Source organism: Oncorhynchus mykiss, chromosome 17 (assembly GCF_013265735.2).
Source record: "Oncorhynchus mykiss isolate Arlee chromosome 17, USDA_OmykA_1.1, whole genome shotgun sequence".
Lineage (NCBI taxonomy): Eukaryota > Metazoa > Chordata > Actinopteri > Salmoniformes > Salmonidae > Oncorhynchus > Oncorhynchus mykiss.
The window spans coordinates 50,777,667-50,797,687 of NC_048581.1; the positions used below are offsets into that span (position 1 = coordinate 50,777,667).

The 20,021-nt window shown below is 41.8% G+C and overlaps 1 protein-coding gene across 3 annotated transcripts in view; it reads right to left on the minus strand.

The window, feature by feature from the left end:
* Window positions 1-927: 927 nt before the first annotated feature.
* LOC118936271 (DENN domain-containing protein 2D-like) overlaps window positions 928-20,021 on the minus strand; it is a 32,111-nt gene continuing 13,017 nt past the window's right edge. For 2 of the 3 annotated variants that reach the window (XM_036950043.1, XM_036950042.1), the window contains 11 exons: window positions 19,878-19,990; window positions 19,075-19,144; window positions 18,887-18,964; window positions 18,102-18,242; window positions 16,215-16,363; window positions 15,909-16,080; window positions 15,112-15,162; window positions 14,711-14,792; window positions 6,634-6,873; window positions 6,403-6,465; window positions 929-1,682 (listed from right to left, as the gene is read on the minus strand). In XM_036950043.1, coding sequence (XP_036805938.1) covers window positions 1,648-1,682; window positions 6,403-6,465; window positions 6,634-6,873; window positions 14,711-14,792; window positions 15,112-15,162; window positions 15,909-16,080; window positions 16,215-16,363; window positions 18,102-18,242; window positions 18,887-18,964; window positions 19,075-19,144; window positions 19,878-19,990 — 1,194 coding nt within the window. In that variant the 3' untranslated portion in view covers window positions 929-1,647. Of the gene's footprint in view, window positions 1,683-6,402; window positions 6,466-6,633; window positions 6,874-14,710; window positions 14,793-15,111; window positions 15,163-15,908; window positions 16,081-16,214; window positions 16,364-18,101; window positions 18,243-18,886; window positions 18,965-19,074; window positions 19,145-19,877; window positions 19,991-20,021 lie in introns of all 3 variants that reach the window. The other variant, XM_036950044.1, reaches the window with a different exon arrangement.

The window sequence follows — 20,021 nt, forward strand, 5'->3', positions numbered from 1 at the left end:
GCACACCTCTTCAAGAAACCCCCACTGGTGGTCTATAAGCGTGGTCACAATATTGGAGCTAGTTTGGTGAGATCTGACATGCCCTCTGAGCCCACCAAATGGGAACTACAAATGTGGCTCATGCACACAGTGCAATAGCACTATAAAAAAAGTATTTCTTCAGACACCCACATGCAGGTCGAAAGATCCCTGTTAGGGGTATCATCTCATGCAAGACCAAGGGAGTAATCTATCTCATCACCTGTTCATGTGGAAAAGCCTACGTAGGACAAACAAAAAGACAATTAAAACAACACATAGCTGAACACCGCAGCTCAATCAGGTGTAAGAACATTGACTATCCAGTAGCAGCTCATTCTGTTGAAGGTAACCATCCCATCTCCTCCCTCAAATACACAAGCATTGAGCATGTTGCTCTACCAAGGAGGGGAGGTAACATCGAGATCCTACTACTACAAAGGGAGGCTTACTAGATATCCTATCTAAAAACATTGACCCCTAGTGGTCTGAATATTGACTTTTATCTCAGGCCCTTATGGACAAATGTTCCTTCATGAGCAAGTCTTATAAATTGAACAACTATTTTTTTCAGCTTATTATCGTACACCTAATATGTTCCCCCTGTTGATGCCCATTATATATTAAGGTTGAACCAAAAGATTACATGTAACAAAAATGAAATTTAATTAAATAAAAATGCATGTTGATGCTAATATGATGTACAATATTCTATTGTTTCTATATGATAATAGCGTAATATATTTAATATGCCATATAGTATTTTGTAACCATTTCACTAGTTCATTTGAATTGACTTAATCATTATGACACCTCTCACTATTGTCATTGGTTACACTAATTGCACTGTGTGTCTACATAACCTGGTTCAAGTATTCATGACATTACCCTGAGAAAGGCACAGTGATGCCGAAACGTTGATAAATACCCATTAAATTGCTGGGAGTTTATACATGAGTGTGAGACTTACTTTATTTTTTACACATTTTTACCCCCCCCAAAAAACATGGAAATGTCCACTCTACCCAAAAATACAACCAACTAAATCCAGCATTACCACAAAAATGGAAGAGGCAAGTGGAAGTGGGAAAAAGTAAGGAACTTGGCTGTTTACCCTGCATTAAAGACCAACATTGGTTAAAGACAATTCTGATTTTCAAAAAAGTATATCACTTGTATTTAAGAACCAAAACAAGGGACAACTGTGCCATATACAGTAACAGTCAAAAGTTGACATATCTACTCATTCCAGGATTTCTTTATTTTTACAATTTTTTTACTATTTTCTACATTGTAGAATAGTGAAGACATCAAAACTATGAAATAATCATGTAGTAACAAAAAAAGTTAAACAAATCAAAATATATATTTGAGATTCTTCAAAGTAGCCACCCTTTGCCTTGATGACAGCTTTGCAAACTCTTGGCATTCTCTCAACCAGCTTCACCTGGAATGCTTTATGAACAGTCTTGAAGGAGTTCCCACATATGCAGAGCACTTGTTGGCGGCTCTTGCTTTACTCTGAGGTCCAACTATTCCCAAACCATTTCTATTGGGTTGAGGTCAGGTGATTGTGGAGGCCAAGTCATCTGACGCAGCAGTCCATCACTCTCCTTGGTCAAATAGTCCTTACACAGCCTGGTGATGTGTTTTTGGTAATTGTCCTGTTGAAAAACAAAATGATATTCACATTAAGTGCAAACCAGATGGGATGGCATATCGCTGTAGAATGCTGTGGTACCCATGCTGGCTAAGTGTGCCTTGAAATCTAAATAAATCACTGATAGTGTCACCAGCAAAGGACCCCCACACCATCACACCTTCTCCTCCATGCTTCACGCTCTATCGGCAGGACAGAACAGCAGCCTCTGGTAAGACACGGGGTAAGGGCCCTATGCATATCTGTAAACAATAGCTGGTGCATGATATCTAAGGAAGTCTCAAGGTTTTGCTCACCTGAGGTAAAGTATCTCATGATAAGCTGTTGACCACACCATCTACCTAGAGTTTATCTGTATTTTTCGTAGCTGTCTACAAACCACCACAGACCGAGGCTGGAACTAAAACCTCACTCAATGAGCTGTATTCCGCTATAAGCAAACAGGAAAACGCTACCAGAGGTGGCGCTCCTAGCGACACCAGGATGCTGCCTTCTAGGCAGAGTCCCTCTGTCCGGTGTGTGTTCTTTTGCTCATCTTAATCTTTTCTTTTTATTGGCCAGTCTGAGATATGGCTTTTTCTTTGCAACTCTGCCTAGAAGGCTAGCATCCCAGAGTCGCCTCTTCACTGTTGACGTTGAGACTGGTGTTTTGCGGGTACTATTTAATGAAGCTGCCAGTTGAGGACTTGAGGCGTCTGTTTCTCAAACTAGAAACTCTAATGTACTTGTCCTCTTGCTCATTTGTGCACCAGGGCCTCCCACTCCTCTTTCTATTGTGGTTAGCGCCAGTTTGCGCTGTTCTGTGAAGGGAGTAGTACACAGCGTTGTACGAGATCTTCAGTTTCTTGGCAATTTCTCGCATGGAATAGCCTTCATTTCTCAGAACAAGAATAGATTGATGAGTTTCAGAAGAAAGTTATTTGTTTCTGGCCATTTTGAGCCTGTAATCGAACCCACAAATGCGGATGCTCCAGATACTCAACTAGTCTAAAGGCTGATTTATTGCTTCTTTAATGAGGACAACAGTTTTCAGCTGTGCTAACATAATTGCAAAAGGGTTTTCTAATGATCAATTTGCCTTTTAAAATTGTACACTTAGATTAGCTAACACAACGTGCCATTGAAACACAGGAGTGATTGTTGCTGACAATGGGCCTATGTATTCCATTTTAAAAAATCTGCCATTTCCAGCTACAATAGTCATTTACAACATTAACAATGTCAACACTGTTTCTGATCAATTTGATGTTATTTTAGATGGACAAATTGTTTTTGCTTTTCTTTCAAAAACAAGGACATTTCTAAGTGACCAAACTTTTGAATGGTAGTGTAGGTCCCAGAGGCTTCTAAACAGCTTCTATCCCCAAGCCATAAGACTCCTGAATAGCTGTCACGCCCTGGCCTTAGTTATCCTAGTTTTCTTTGTTATTTTGGTTAGGTCAGGGTGTGACATGGGGGATTTATGTGTTTTTGTCTGGTCTAGAGGTTTTGTACATTTATGGGGCTGTTTCCTTTCTAGGTAGTTTTGTATGTCTATGGTTGCCTAGATTGGTTCTCAATTAGAGGCAGCTGTCTGTCGTTGTCTCTGATTGGGAACCATATTTAGGCAGCCATGTTCTTTGGGTATTTTTGTGGGTGATTGTCTTCTGTCTTTGTGTTTAAGCACCAGAAAGGACTGTTTCGGTTTTCACATTTGTTGTTTTGTATTTTGTAGTGTTCTCGTTTATCGTCTATATTAAAGATGTTGAACACTAACCGCGCTGCATTTTGGTCCTCCTCTCCTTCAGTGGAAGAAAACCATTACAATAGCTAATCAAATGGCTACCCAGACTATTTGTATTGCCTCCCCCCCCATGCTGCTGCTACTCTCAGTTATTATCTATGCATAGACACTTTAACTACCTACATGTACATAATTACCTCGACACCGGTACCCCCTGTATACAGTGACGCTATTTGCAACGGCCGTTGTTGGTGGAAGAAGAGGAGGACCAATGCGCAGCAAGTGTCCATATTGATAATGTATTATCATGAACACAAGAGAACGAAACAGTCCTGAACGGTGAATACAATAAAACACTGAACAGAAAATAATCACCCACAATTCAAAGGTGAAACCAGGCTACTTAAGTATGGTTCTCAATCAGGGACAACGATTGACAGCTGCCTCTGATTGAGAACCATACCAGGCCAAACACAGAAATCCCAAATTATAGAAAAAAGAACAGACTGCCCACCCCAACTCACGCCCTGACCATACTAAAACAAAGACAAAACAAAGGAACTAAGGTCAGAACGTGACACTATTGTTATTTACATCTTTAATTATTTGTTATTCTTATCTCTTACTTTTTGGGGGGGGGGGGGGGGGGGGGGGGGGATTTTCTTAAAACTGCATTGTTGTTTAAGGGCTTCTAAGTAAACATTTCACTATAAGGTATTCGTTGTTGTATTCGGCGCATGTGACAAATACAATTTGAAATATATTTTATATTTGAGATTCTTCAAAGTAGCCACCCTTTGCCTTGATGACAGCTCTGCACACTCTTGGCATTCTCTCAACCAGCTTCACCTGGAATGCTTTTCCAACTCATCCCAAACCCTCTCAATTGGGTCCTGTTGAAAAACAAAATGATAGTCCCACTAAGCGCAAACCTGGATGGGATGGCGTATCGCTGCAGAATGCGGTCGTAGCCATGCTGGTTAAGTGTGCCTTGAATTCTAAATAAAATCACAGACAGTGTCACCAGCAAAGCAACTCAACACCATCACACCTCCTCATCCATGCTTCACAGTGGGAACCACACATGCAGAGATCATCCGTTCACCTACAATGCGTCTCACAAAGACACGGCGGTTGGAACCAAAAATCTCAAATTTGGACTCCTCAGACCAAAAAGGACAGATTTTCACCGGTCTAATGTCCATTGCTCGTGCTTCTTGGCCCAAGCAAGTCTCTTCTTATTGGTGTCCTGTAGTAGTGGTTACTTTGCAGCAATTCGACCATGACGGCCTGATTCACTCCGTCTTCTCTGAACAGTTGATGTTGATATGGGTCAGTTAATAATTTATTTGGGCTGCAATTTCTGAGGCTGATAACACTAATGAACTTATCCTCTGCAGCAGAGGCAACTCTGGGTCTTCCTTTCCAGTGGCAGTCCACATGAGAGCCAGTTTCATCACAGCGCTTGATGGTTTTTGCAAATGAACTTGAAGAAACTTTCAAAGTTCTTGAAATTTTCCAAATTGACTGACCTTCATGTCTTAATGTAACGATGGAATGTTGTTTCTCTTTACTTATTTGAGCTGTTCTTGCCATAATATGGACTTATTTTACCAAATAGTGCTATCTTCTGTGTACCATCTCTACCTTGTTACAACACAACTGATTGGCTCAAACGCATTAAGAAGGAAAGAAATTCCACAAATTAAGACACACCTGTTAATTGAAATGCATTCCAGGTGACTACCTCATGAAGCTGGTTGAGTGAATGCCAAGAGTGTGCAAAGCTGTCACCAAGGCAAAGGGTGGCTACTTTGAAGAATCTCAAATATATATTTTGATTTGTTTAACACTTGTTTGGGTTACTAGATTATTCCATGTGTGTTATTTCATAGTTTTGATGTATTCACTATTATTAGAAAGTATTAAAAAAATCATGAAATGAATAGGTGTGTTCAAACTTTTGACTGGTACTATGCATGCATGTATGTATGCATGCAAATATATATTGGGGATTGGAAATTATGCAGACAATTATATTGATGGAATCTACTTTGTAGCCGCACTATTAAATCTGATCTAGCCCCCAACAAATGTTATAAAAATCCTATACTGTCACCCTCAGCCAGCATCACAACTGTATACAACTATTTGACATTGTACACAGTGTTATATAACTGTAAAAAAAATATTTATTCCTCGTGTCACTATTTCTATTTTAAATATTTTTTTTATTTCATATTTTTATTTCACCTTTATTTAACCAGGTAGGCTAGTTGAGAACAAGTTCTCATTTGCAACTGCGACCTGGCCAAGATAAAGCATAGCAGTGTGAACAGACAACAACACAGAGTTACACATGGAGTAAACAATAAACAATAAAGTCAATAACATAGTAGGGAAAAAAAGGAAAAAATCTATATACATTGTGTGCAAAAGGCATGAGGAGGTAGGCAATAAATAGGCCATAGGAGTGAATAATCACAATTTAGCAGATTAACACTGGAGTGATAAATGATCAGATGAACATGTGCAGGTAGAGATACTGGTGTGCAAAAGAGCAGAAAAGTAAGTAAAATAAAAACAGTATGGGGATGAGGTAGGTAAATTGAGTGGGCTATATACCGATGGACTATGTACAACTGCAGCGATCGGTTAGCTGCTCAGATAGCAGATGTTTAAAGTTGGTGAGGGAGATAAAAGTCTCCAACTTCAGAGATTTTTGCAATTCGTTCCAGTTGCAGGCAGCAGAGAACTGGAAGGAAAGGCGGCCAAATTAGGTTTTGGCTTTAGGGATGATCAGTGAGATACACCTGCTGGAGCGCGTGCTACGGGTGGGTGTTGCCATCGTGACCAGTGAACTGATTTAACTCTGTATCGTTGAAAAAGGACACGTAAGCATTTCACTGTTGGTCTATACCTGTTCTTTTAAGAAGCATGTGACAAATAAGTTGTTTATTTTGTCTGAAGATGCCTATATTTACACCACAAGCCCTCTCACCTCTCTTTGCTTTCTCTTTCTTCTTACTCTCTTGGTACTCCGCAATTTTTTTGTGGAAGAATCCTAAAAAAAAAAACAAGACAGGTGAAAAACACATTTTTGCTAGGTGGGTAAGTGAATATGCATCTATGAAAAATGTTTTTAAAGTTACCCACACATCTATCTTTGGAAGTACAAAGATATATTGTATTCTACTACATTCTATTATGTCAGGTAGTGATGCGGTCAGACCTTCCTGTGTGGGCCGTCTCTCCACTTCCTGTATGAAGATGTCAAACATCTGTGTCTGGATAAAACGCTTGACAAAATGTTGGCTGGCCTTGTGCTCGGAGGCCTTGCAGAAGCTCTTCTTCTGGAACACCCCGGGCTGCCTACCGCTGCTGCCTTTGACATGGGAGGAGAAGTGACCCACCGTCTTCACAAAGAAGGAGAGGAAGGCCTCCGAGACCACCTTGTTTAACTCCTCTGAGGCTAGACACAAAACACAGAGTGAAGAGAATACAGACGTTTCAGTCAGGATGCTGAGGAGGTGTCTATAAAAACACATGTTGGAAGTCCTCCGACAACACGCCTCTACTATGTTCTGAGGCTGGACAAAACACGCCGTGAACAGAAGATTCAGTCAGTTTTAAAGTATTGTCTGCTATAAGACATCCTATGATATTGACACAATCATAGGTTGGAAAGCAGAAGACAACTGTATGGCAACCACAAAACATGGTGAAAGTGTATGTGGGGCTTGGGTCTGTTTGTATGAGAGCGTAGGGGTTGAGGAGTAGCGTCTGTGTCTGGATCCAACCTGGTCTCAGAGCATTTCATATTATTCTGTACGTAAATACCGTATACTCCAATTAGAATGATATGTTACGTTTCGTATGGTATGTATTAATTTGAGGATGTCCATCACCCATTTCGTATGATGTTACCCATTACAATTTGTATTATATGTTACGAATTTGCCATATGTACAATATGTCACGAATTTGTAAAACGTATTATATGTTACGAATTCTAGCTAGGTGGCTAACGTTAGCTAGGTGGCTAACGTTAGCTAAGCTAGGGGTTAGGGTTAAGTTTAGGAGTTAGGTTAAAGGGTTAGATGAAGGGTGAGCTAACATGCTAAGTAGTTCCAAAGTAGCTAAAAAATTATTACAAAATGACTAATTAGCTAAAGTTGTCCATGATGAGATTGACCTCGCAACTTTTGGGTTACTAGAAGTTCGCCCGACCAACCACCCTCCTTTCATTTTTGCCTTAAGTAACCATCCGTCCTCTGAAACCATACCAAATGTAACATTTCAAACTAAAGAGTGTCACGGATTTACATACAGAATAACACAAAATGCTCTGAGACCAGGTTGCTGGATCAACTTAGGCATTGCAGTACTAGAGGTCGACCGATTAATTAGGGCCGAATTCAAGTTTTCATAACAAACGTAAATCTGTATTTTTGGACACCGATTTGGCCGATTTTTTTTTTACACCTTTATTTAACTAGGCATGTCAGTTAAGAACACATTCTTATTTTCAATGAACGGTGGGTTAACTGCCTTGTTCAGGGGCAGAACGACAGATTCTTACCTTGTTAGATCGGGGATTCAATCTTGCAACCTTACGGTTAACTAGTCCAACGCTCTAACCACCTGCCTTACATTGCACTCCACGAGGAGCCTGCCTGTTACGCGAATGCAGTAAGAAGCCAAGGTAAGTTGCTAGCTAGTATTAAACTTATCTTATAAAAAACAATCAATCATAATCACTAGTTAACTACACATGGTTGATGATATTACTAGTTTATCTAGCGTGTCCTGCGTTGCATATAATCGATGCGTTGCGCATTCGCAAAACAGGACTGTCGTTGTTCCAAAGTGTACCTAACCATAAACATCAATGCCTTTCTTAAAATCAATACACAAGTATATATTTTTAAACTTGCATATTTAGTTAATATTAACATAGTAACATGAATTTCTTTTAACTAGGAAAATTGTGTCACTTCTCTTGCAACAGAGTCAGGGTATATGCAGCAGTTTGGGCTGCCTGGCTCGTTGCGAACTGTGTGAAGACTATTTCTTCCTAACAAAGACAGCCAACTTCGCCAAACGGGGATGATTTAACAAAAGCGCATTTGCAAAAAAAGCACAATCGTTGCACGAATGTACCTAACCATAAACATCAATGCCTTTCTTAAAATCAATACACAGAAGTATATATTTTTAAACCTGCATATTTAGCTAAAAGAAATCCAGGTTAGCAGGAAATATTAACCAGTAAAATTGTGTCACTTCTCTTGCCTTCATTGCACGCAGTCAACATTTTTGGCCGCCTGGCTCGTTGCGAACTCATTTGCCAGAATTTTACGTAATTATGACATAACATTGAAGGTTGTGCAATGTAACAGGAATATTTAGACTTATGGATGCCACCCGTTAGATAAAATACGGAACGGTTCCGTATTTCACTGAAAGAATAAACGTTTTGTTTTCGAGATGATAGTTTAAGGATTCGACCATATTAATGACCTACGGCTCGTATTTCTGTGTGTTATTAAGTTATAATTAAGTCTACGATTTGATATAGCAGTCTGACTGAGCGATAGTAGGCACCAGCAGGCTCGTAAGCATTCATTCAAACAGCACTTTCGTGCGTTTTGCCAGCAGCTCTTCGCAATGCTTCAAGCATTGCGCTGTTTATGACTTCAAGCCTATCAACTCCCGAGATTAGGCTGGTGTAACCGATGTGAAATGGCTAGCTAGTTAGCGGGGTGCGCGCTAATAGCGTTTCAAACGCCATTTGCTCTGAGACTTGGAGTAGTTGTTCCCCTTGCTCTGCATGGGTAATGCTGCTTCGAGGATGGCTGTTGTCGATGGAAGGGAGGTAGGAGGGAGGAGAGGCACGGAAGCTATACTGTTACACTGGCAATACTAACGTGCCTATAAGAACATCCAATAGTCAAAGGTATATGAAATACAAATGGTATAGAGAGAAATAGTCCTACAATAACTACAACCTAAAACTTCTTACCTGGGAATATTGAAGACTCATGTTAAAAAGGAACCACCAGCTTTCATATGCTCTCATGTTCTGAGCAAGGAACTTAAACGTTAGCCTTTTTACATGGCACATATTGCACTTTTATTTTCTTCTCCAACACTTTGTTTTTGCATTATTTAAACTAAATTGAACATGTTTCATTATTTATTTGAGGCTAAATGTATTTTATTGATGTATTATATTAAGTTAAAATAAGTGTTTATTCAGTATTGTTGTAATTGTCATTATTACACACAAAAAATAAATAATAATCGGCCGACCTCTATGCAGTACCTAGAGTGGAATTTCCAGGGTTGTGCCACGGTCAAGCCCTGGGTATTCATGTTTGTACAGTATGTTTCCCCAACAACACAATGTACCACAGTGTGGTATGCGAGAGCAGGGTTGGGAAGGTTACTTTTTAAATGTAATCCGTTAGAGAACTTCCAACTCATCCAGAACTGCTTCAAGTCCTTGAAGCAGTTCTGGACGAGTTGGAAGTTCTCTCCACGGGCATCAATGTAGTTTTTTTTTATTTGATGTGGATGTTTTGTCTATGACCATAACTTTGCACGTAATACAGTCTAAAAGCTCTCACACATCTATTTCCATTTTTCTAAACAAAATTGTAAAAAATTTGCTTTTGTCAGCTGGTCATAAACAGATACCAAAGTGTCCCTTTCAGAAAACGTGTGACTTGTTATTTATTTCACTATTGTGATGGTTTTGTTTGCCAGTATCATCCTTGTAATTCACTCAACATCACTCCTCACAGTTCTTTTTAAGACTTTTTATGTCAGCTCTTTTTTCTCACAGAAAGCTGTACCAACCTATTGCTGTACCATTCAAGTTTCAATAAACAATAAAAACTTTTCAATAAACTGAAAAGTTAGCTTTTTACAACCAAATCTCTATCTCTAAGAAACAAAGAGATCTTCTGTAAGAAACAAAGAGATCTTCTGTTGAATCTGACAATTAATCTTAATGGTTGTACAGTCGTCTCAAATAAAACTGTGAAGGACCTCGGCGTTACTCTGGACCCTGATCTCTCTTTTGAAGAACATATCAAGACCATTTCAAGGACAGCTTTTTTCCATCTACGTAACATTGCAAAAATCAGGAACTTTCTGTCCAAAAATGATGCAGAAAAATTAATCCATGCTTTTGTCACTTCCAAGCTAGACTACTGCAATGCTCTACTTTCCGGCTACCCGGATAAAGCACTAAATAAACTTCAGTTAGTGCTAAATACGGCTGCTAGAATCCTGACTAGAACCAAAAAATTTGATCATATTACTCCAGTGCTAGCCTCTCTACACTGGCTTCCTGTCAAAGCAAGGGCTGATTTCAAGGTTTTACTGCTAACCTACAAAGCATTACATGGGCTTGCTCCTATCTATCTCTCTGATTTGGTCCTGCCGTACATACCTACACGTACGCTACGGTCACAAGACGCAGGCCTCCTAATTGTCCCTAGAATTTTTAAGCAAACAGCTGGAGGCAGGGCTTTCTCCTATAGAGCTCCATTTTTATGGAACGGTCTGCCTACCCATGTCAGAGACGCAAACTCGGTCTCAACCTTTAAGTCTCTATTGAAGACTCATCTCTTCAGTGGGTCATATGATTGAGTGTAGTCTGGCCCAGGAGTGGGAGGGTGAACGGAAAGGCTCTGGAGCAACGAACCACCCTTGCTGTCTCTGCCTGGCCGGTTCCCCTCTTTCCACTGGGATTCTCTGCCTCTAACCCTATTACAGGGGCTGAGTCACTGGCTTTACTGGGGCTCTCTCATGCCGTCCCTGGAGGGGGTGCGTCACCTGAGTGGGTTGAGTCACTGATGTGGTCATCCTGTCTGGGTTGGCCCCCCCCCCTTAAGTTGTGCCGTGGCGGAGGTCTTTGTGGGCTATACTCGGCCTTGTCTCAGGATGGTATGTTGGTGGTTGAAGATATCCCTCTAGTGGTGTGGGGGCTGTGCTTTGGCAAAGTGGGTGGGGTTATATCCTTCCTGTTTGGCCCTGTCCGGGGGTGTCCTCGGAGTGGGCCACAGTGTCTCCTGACCCCTCCTGTCTCAGCCTCCAGTATTTATGCTGCAGTAGTTTATGTGTCGGGGGGCTAGGGTCAGTTTGTTATATCTGGAGTACTTCTCCTGTCCTATTCGGTGTCCTGTGTGAATCTAAGTGTGCGTTCTCTAATTCTCTCCTTCTCTCTTTCTCTCTCTCGGAGGACCTGAGCCCTAGGACCATGCCCCAGGACTACCTGACATGATGACTCCTTGCTGTCCCCAGTCCACCTGGCTGTGCTGCTGCTCCAGTTTCAACTGTTCTGCCTTATTATTATTCAACCATGCTGATCATTTATGAACATTTGAACATCTTGGCCATGTTCTGTTATAATCTCCACCCGGCACAGCCAGAAGAGGACTGGCCATCCCACATATGCTCTCTCTAATTCTCTCTTTCTTTCTCTCTCTCGGAGGACCTGAGCCCTAGGACCATGCCCCAGGAATACCTGACATGATGACTGCTTGCTGTCCCCAGTCCACCTGACTGTGCTGCTGCTCCAGTTTCAACTATTCTGCCTTATTATTATTCGACCATGCTGGTCATTTATGAACATTTGAACATCTTGACCATGTTTTGTTATAATCTCCACCCGGCACAGCCAGAAGAGGACTGGCCACCCCACATAGCCTGGTTCCTCTCTAGGTTTCTTCCTAGGTTTTGGCCTTTCTAGGGAGTTTTTCCTAGCCACCGTGCTTCTTCACCTGCATTGCTTGCTGTTTGGGGTTTTAGGCTGGGTTTCTGTACAGCACTTTGAGATATCAGCTGATGTACGAAGGGCTATATAAAATAAATTTGATTGATTGATTTTGATTGAGTTACTAGTTACCTGTCCAAAATTGTAATCAGTAGCGTATTTTTTGGATTACCCAAACTCAGTAACGTAATCTGATTGCTTTAATTTACTTTTAGATTACTTTCCCCTTAAGAGGTATTAGAAGACGACAAAAATGGATGTTACCAATTGAATGACATCTATTGCAGGATAAATCAATGTAAAAGTTTACATAGCTGGCCATATATGGATGTTATATTTTACTTTATTGGTTGGTTGTGTAGGCTTCGTCTAACCCATCGCTTTCTACTACATATAATATTTTTACATTAATATGATTTATAAGTCCAAAAATGGATATAACTGTCACACCCTGACCTTAGTATTCTTTGTTTTCCATGTTATTTTGGTTAGGTCAGGGTGTGACAACGGGTGATGTATGTGTTTTTGTCTGGTCTAGGGGTTTTGTATGTTTATGGGGCTGTTTCCTTTCTAGGTATATTGTATGTCTATGGTTGCCTAGATTGGTTCTCAATTAGAGGCAGCTGTCTATCGTTGTCTCTGATTGGGAACCATATTTAGGCAGCCATATTCTGTGGGTGATTGATTCCGTGTCTGTTTCACCACACGTTACTGTTTCGGTTATTCCCGTTTCGGTTTTTGTTTTGGTTTATTCATTAAAAACAACTATGGACACTTACCACGCTGCACTCTTCAGACGAAGAGGAGGAAATAAGCTGTGACAATAGCAACTACAGATTGCCCCTTTTAAGTCTATCAAAAGTGTGCAAGTTTGAGCATGTGTCCATTAGTTCTACGAACGTATTTGTTTTTCATCAGCATGAATTAGATTGAGATTTTATTCCACCCTATGCAGCTGTTGAGCGCACTGGCTGTCCACTGGTTTCAAAAACAATGATTGATAAACAGCTTAAACTTCTTGAATTCAACCATTATTGGGTTCAAATACACATTTAGATTTCTGAACAGCCATCCACAACAACCATAATCCGTAAGGCGCAAATAGCTAAATCAGAGAGTAGCAGTGTGATTCACAACATGTAGATATCAATAATTAGTGATATCCGTATCGCCATAGACGACACCACTGCTCTCATCCTTACCTCCAAGCGTTTTTTCAGGTTGGAAAATCTTTGGATGACATCAGTCGCACCATTGGAAGACATAGCTTGGACTGTAGCCCACAAAAGCCTATTCCTGCTCTTTTCCCGCGATCCATCATACACATTTGGTGTGTCATCATAGTGGTCTCTGACTTGTGGTCAGACATGAGACACCTGAGGGTGGACCAAAAAATATTTTTCAGCCTCCCGGGTGGCGCAGTGGTTAAGGGCGCTGTACTGCAGCGCCCGCTGTGCCATCAGAGTCCCTGGGTTCGCGCCCAGGCTCTGTCGTAACCGGGGCGACGCACAATTGGCCTAGCGTCGTCCGGGTTAGGGAGGGATTGGTCGGTAGGGATGTCTTTGTCTCATCGCGCACCAGTGACGGGCGGGGCGCAGTGCGCGCTAACCAAGGTTGCCAGGTGCACTGTGTTTCCTCCGACACACTGGTGCGGCTGGCTTCCGGGTTGGATCTTCTGTGTTAAGAAGCAGTGCGGCTTGGTTGGGTTGTGTATTGGAGGATGCATGACTTTCAACCTTCGTCTCTCCCGAGCCCGTACGGGAGTTGTAGCGATGAGACAAGATAGTAGCTACTACAACAATTGGATACCACGAAATTGGGGAGAAAAAGGGGTAAAAATTCTAAATAAATAAAACATTTTTTAATACTGATTTGAATGTCATTGAGAAAACATCCTTTCTGAATTTAAAAAGGAATCTAGTTTTTCCAAAGAATCTGATTACAATATTATTTCTGGTACCGTAACTGATTACAGTTACCGTTTTTCTGTAATCCCTTACAAATCCATTACTCCAACCCTGTGCGAGATATGTATATTTCTATTACAGCAATCATGAAGCCCATTTCGTTGCACATCCATATTCTTTTTCACTCATTCTTCACAGAGGATCTCAGTTCTATTATTGGGTTTGTATGGACCGTGACGCTAACTTATATGGTTCGATTTGTCAGTCTTAGCTGAAATCGAATTAAAGTCTGAGTCACTCTTTACCAATAGTGTTTGCCAGCTGAGAGTACTTGTGAACCAAGCGCAAACCGATTTTACCTGTAGCACGGAAATGTCGGCAGTCAGAGGTCAACAGCGCGCTGAACGATCGGTAGACGAACGGGAGATCCTTATTTGGTGTGACCTGTGAGACCCTTAACTGTTTACTGGAACCTCTTAAAAAGCCATTTCAGCCCAATAAACAAGAGTGAAATCCCTGGATGTGTTGATAGTACAAATTCCCTCAGATTGTGTTTGGCCCTAGTCATCAGGTATCTACGTCGTCATAACAAAATGGAGGACGGGTCCACTCACTGGAGTTGTCTCTTCTGCAACACAAGGCCTGGAGAAGCTCCTCCTGTAGTTTCTCTGGTAGGATGGTGCTCTCATCTCCTATCTGTGCCAGAGAGAGAGGATACACACACAGACAGGAACCTGAGAGGTTGTTGTCAGACCAGCGGTAATGTTTAGGAATTTCTGAGAACACACACACATTTGGCCAGAGAGAGAGAAAAACATTGAATAGAACTGGTCTGAACTGCACACACACACACACACACACACACACACACACACACACACACACACACACACACAATACAAAATGAGAATCATGTGAGGAGTGATACTAGTTTACTGATATGATTGTGTTATGATTATTTCTGTATGTTTGTTTCTGAACCCGAGGGGGGAAATACGGCACATGCAATACTTACACAGGTTATGAAGGTTTTCTCTGCTCCTTCTGTCAGATCCACAATGAGCATCTGTTTGTAAGACAGAATAACACACATTAAGACAGATCTGCATGTGTGGGGAGAGAGAGAGGACACACACACACAAATAAATAGACAAACATAAATCTTCAGGTTGGAGATAACCAGCGAGTGTGTGTGTTTTCCATAGACTGTAATCGTGTTAGTAGTTGCTTAACGAGTGTCACTGGATAGCTTCCATCTGCAGCCTGTAACACAGTGTAGAAGCCAGAATGCCTTAACCCAAACACACCAGTAAACAGACAGTAAAACAACTGATTGTTCACGGCACTCAACAACTGCCCTTAAAAGGCATACTTCAGCATCTACTTCCCCAGAGTCAGATGAACCCACGGATAACATTTTTATATCTCTGCGTGTAGTTTGAAGGAAGTAGCTAGCGTTAGCACAATGATTGGAAGGTTATGGTAACTGCTAGCATGCTAGTAGATACCATAGATTTCCAGTCACTGTGCTAACTTTGGTTAGCATTGGCTCACGAAACAACCTCTAACTTTGTTCATATTGGATGCAGAGACATAAAAATGGTATTAATGAGTTCCTCTGACTCTGGGGAGGTAGATAAAGGGTTTCATTGCCAAAATCCCAAAGCATCCCTTGAAACCTATTGGGAAAAATAAAAATGGCAATTCTGGCTTTTTTCCCCAACAAACAACTCATCATCACAGTGTTTTTTTTAAGCTGACATATACACAAACACATTATTCTGCTCTGCCAGACACAGAACACACACTCACATCACTCTGGTCGGTGACGTCATCCAGTTTGCTCCTTTGGACACCAAGTAGGTAGGGAGTGGGTGCCATGACGACATCAATCAGCACTGAGGGAACGATGGAGATGAAGGTGTGTTGCCATGTGAACGGGTAGAGCAGCGCCGCAACTGCATGCAGCACCTGAGACAGGGTACTGTAGGAGGGGAAGCAGGTACAAACTTCACATCCATTCAACATGCAGACAACAGGCCTGCCCATGTCCCAGACAACCCAGGCTCAGTGATGTCCTTTTTGGGGTTAGGATTAGGGTAGGGGTTAGGGTTGTACCTGAGTTCTTCAGCCATGAAGATGATTCGTCGTTCAAGCACGGTGGACGCAAACACCTTCAGCACCTCCTCATTTGTGAGACAGTGGAACAGTGTCCGGAAATCCACATGCTCCAACCATGAGTCCAACGGCCTCGTCAAACTGATGATCTGGAGACGCACAGGCCAGGGGCAGAGCGACAGCAGGTCTTCAGTGTGTGTATACGTTTGTGTGTCTGTATCTTAGTGCCGTAATCTAGGATGAAGGTCCTAACGCTTTACCTGAAGCTCTCCCGCACTCTGATTGTGCCATTCTGTTTGTGCTTTTCTAATAACCAATTTCTGTGTTCATACAAGTGACTGACTATCAGTATCTGCAATTTAATGAAAAAATCTCATTTTCAAGGTCTCAGCTTGGAGAGAAGAAGCCTTGTGAGGTACTGGTCTGTCACATGCATGAACCTAACTTTAATGATGAATGATGACTAAGCTAAATCATGCCTTTGTAACATGCCTGTAAGCAGTATATAAGAGATCTAACGAGACTGCCCCAATAGAGCTCCTGACAGACGTGTACTATGGTGCATCAAGTTTGTTGGAACCTCTCCAGTTAAATTAACAGTTAAGATCTACTTCCAAGTGTCCCTGTGTATATATTTTTTTCTAATGGGGTTTTCAACCTTCTGAATCTGGCAGGTCACATTGAGAATGATATTAGATCATTTAAAAAAAAATGGTAGCCGTTTGTCATGAGCAGATATTGGGTGTGTTAGGGTGGTAAGGTTAAAGCAGCAGACTGTATGCAAAAGTCAAGGAGTGAAATTGGAGGAGGTGCATCGGCGATCGCCGAAATGTGGTTTTCCAACAGCCAGGCTCGGATCAACATGGCAGTGTTGCCATCGTCTTTAGAAATGTCGAAATAAACATGTATCTAACCCCTGTGATACACGCTGTACTGACATGATATAATGTGCATTGTAAAATAAATGAATGAGAGCCTTAAATATCAAATTTATTTGTATGTATCCATAAATTGCGGCAAATTGGCTCCTGTTTCAATCATGTCTTTGTTCGCGTGGGTCAAACAAAAACATCCTAATGACTGGTTGATAATACAGCCTCCCACAATGCAGGCGATGGCTTCAGGATGACATTAGTGAAGAGCAACTGCAGAAACCTATAGTTGACCGCAGTCAAACCTTCCAACCTACTGTTAACTTTGTGCATCTACATCATCTCACTGAGTCTACCTTTAAACCTAACCTATGACCTGACCCGTCACTATGTATTACTGCTACCAAGTGGCAAGAAGTGACATTAAAAAACACAAGAGTCTCACATAAATGTCTCCCAGCCTCCCAGGCACAGGAGGTTGGTGGCACCTTAAATTGGGGAGGACGGGCTCATGGGAATGGCTGGAGCAAAACCAGTGGAATGGCATCACATGGTTTGATGCCATTCCATTTGCTCCCTTCCAGCCATTATTATGAGCCGTCCTCCCCTCAGCAACCTCCACTGCTCCCAGGCATTTGCTACTTTCTGTCACTAACACTAAACAATTGAAATGTTTTTATAAAACTTTAAATAAATTAAATGTAGTAAAGGGGATCTGAAAACTATCTTAAAACTAATAGAAATAAAAACAAATATAAAAAACATTTTAACAACCTTGGTGTGTGTGTGTGTATGTGTGTGAACCATAGCCTGGTTCCTCTCTAGGTTTCTTCCTAGATTTTGGCGTTTCTAGGGAGTTTTTCCTAGCCACCGTGCTTCTACACCTGCATTGCTTGCTGTTTGGGGTTTTAGGCTGGGTTTCTGTACAGCACTTTGAGACATCAGCTGATGTACGAAGGGCTATATAAATAAATTTGATTTGAATTTGATTTGTGTGTGTATCGATACTCCATACCTCTGTTCCAGACTCTGGAATGAAGCTCTTGATCTTGACAGTGTTTCCAGGAGCAGGGAACGGCGCCTCCCTCAGGCTTTGCATGAATGGATAGATCATCGCCATAGAGATCTGCCGGCGCTTCTCCACCTCATCAAAGATCTGAAGCACACATAGATATAGAATTATAAATAACCATTAAAACCATAGTAGCGCTCTGTTGCGGGAAGACAGGCCTCAATATTAAGCATACCATTTAGAATGTACCATCAGGTTTAAGTGTATTGCAAATCAGACTTATGATCAATGCTTTATATTACTCATCTAGCTGATAAGGTTGTCATCTAAGTTTGTGTGTGTGTGTGTGTGTGTGTGTGTGTGTGTGTAGGTAGATGAGTGTCTCTCAGGTTGTAAATAGTTATAAGTCGTTTATCATAAACAGACTATCAGGTACCTTTGGAGCCTAATAAAGTAGGGAAATCATATCTCCCTGTGTCTGAGCAAAAGATTATGAGGGCAAAACTAAAAACAGACGGTTTATCTTCCTCTCACGCACACACACACACTTCTGTGCAGTGCACCCAAGTAGACGCACTCAGACGCCCACATAAATACACAGACAAACTGCTGACAACAAATAGACTCCTTACCTGCCTCAGCAAAGATAATCTACTGTAAGGATTAGAAGACATCCTTGCGGAATGAGACCATCAGTTCAACACTCTCAGTGTCTGTGTAGGTGTGCGAGTGTGTGTGCATGCGTCTGCAAATGCATGTGTGTGTGTTACATTGGCCACCACGCTCACCTTAGAAAAGAGTCCAAAGCAGGCCACCCGGCTGATGATGCAATAGGCCTCCGGAGCCCGCGCCCCTTTGCCATGGGGCTGTAAGAAAACAGTCAACGACATCATGTTCGTGAGAAACAAGAAAACACAATACCAGAGATTATTCTCATGTGCTATCATGAGAATCACACCATGGATGATCTATTTACCAGTAACCTCCTGCAGTAGCCATTCCTCCTACTGCCGTCGACCTCCGTCAGAACAAAGGAGAAGGTCTCACTGCAGAAAGAGAGAGCATAGAGAGAGAGGGAGGGAGAAACAGATTAGCAAAGTGAACCTGCATCTACTCTATCAACATGTGTTATATCCATCTTCAACCAAAACTGTTTTCCAAAAGAGAACGTAGGATAAAGAAAACGAGACCACACAGAACAAAGGTCTCTTCCCCCCCCCCCCCCCCCCCCCCCATCTTATAGTGGAAGGTTCCTGCTTCCCTATCGAACATCCTGCTAGTCAGTGGAGCCAGACAGGAAAGCAAGGAAATGGAGAGAGAAGAGCGGTAACAACAGATTGTAGAGTTAATGACAGTAGGTAACCTGGAGACTGATTTGCATTGGCGTCCAGGTGGAGGAACAGAATCATAGAGGAAGCACTGACTGGCTTAAAGAAGGGATCCATTGTAATGAAAATAATACAGCCATTTCTTCTGGCTGTACAAATTAGTCTCTCCTCTCTATTCAAACCTGTTCTCTGGCAGATGAATAGAACAGACAGAGAGATGCCTCTGCTTTCTGGGTCAAAGTGAAGTTGTTTGCTAGATATGATGCTTTGCAGTTTGCAAACTTTGCACACGAACAACACATACACACACAGATATATTTTCAGCCAAGTGTGACTCTGAACGTGAGAGAAAACAATCAGTATGGTGGGGGGGCAGAAACAAAGAGACGAGCACAGAGAAAGAGAGATGAGGACAGTGACAGGTGGAGAGAATATGAGAGGTGGCACGTACCTGGGGTATTCAGTGAGGGGGGCCCAGTTGACCCCCTCTGGGAAACAGAAAAGGAGGATGGCTTTCAGGGACTTCTCTTCTTCCTCTCTCTGTGAGAGCTCCATATTAGCAAGCTACAACACACACACATTTTAGAGTGGTGCT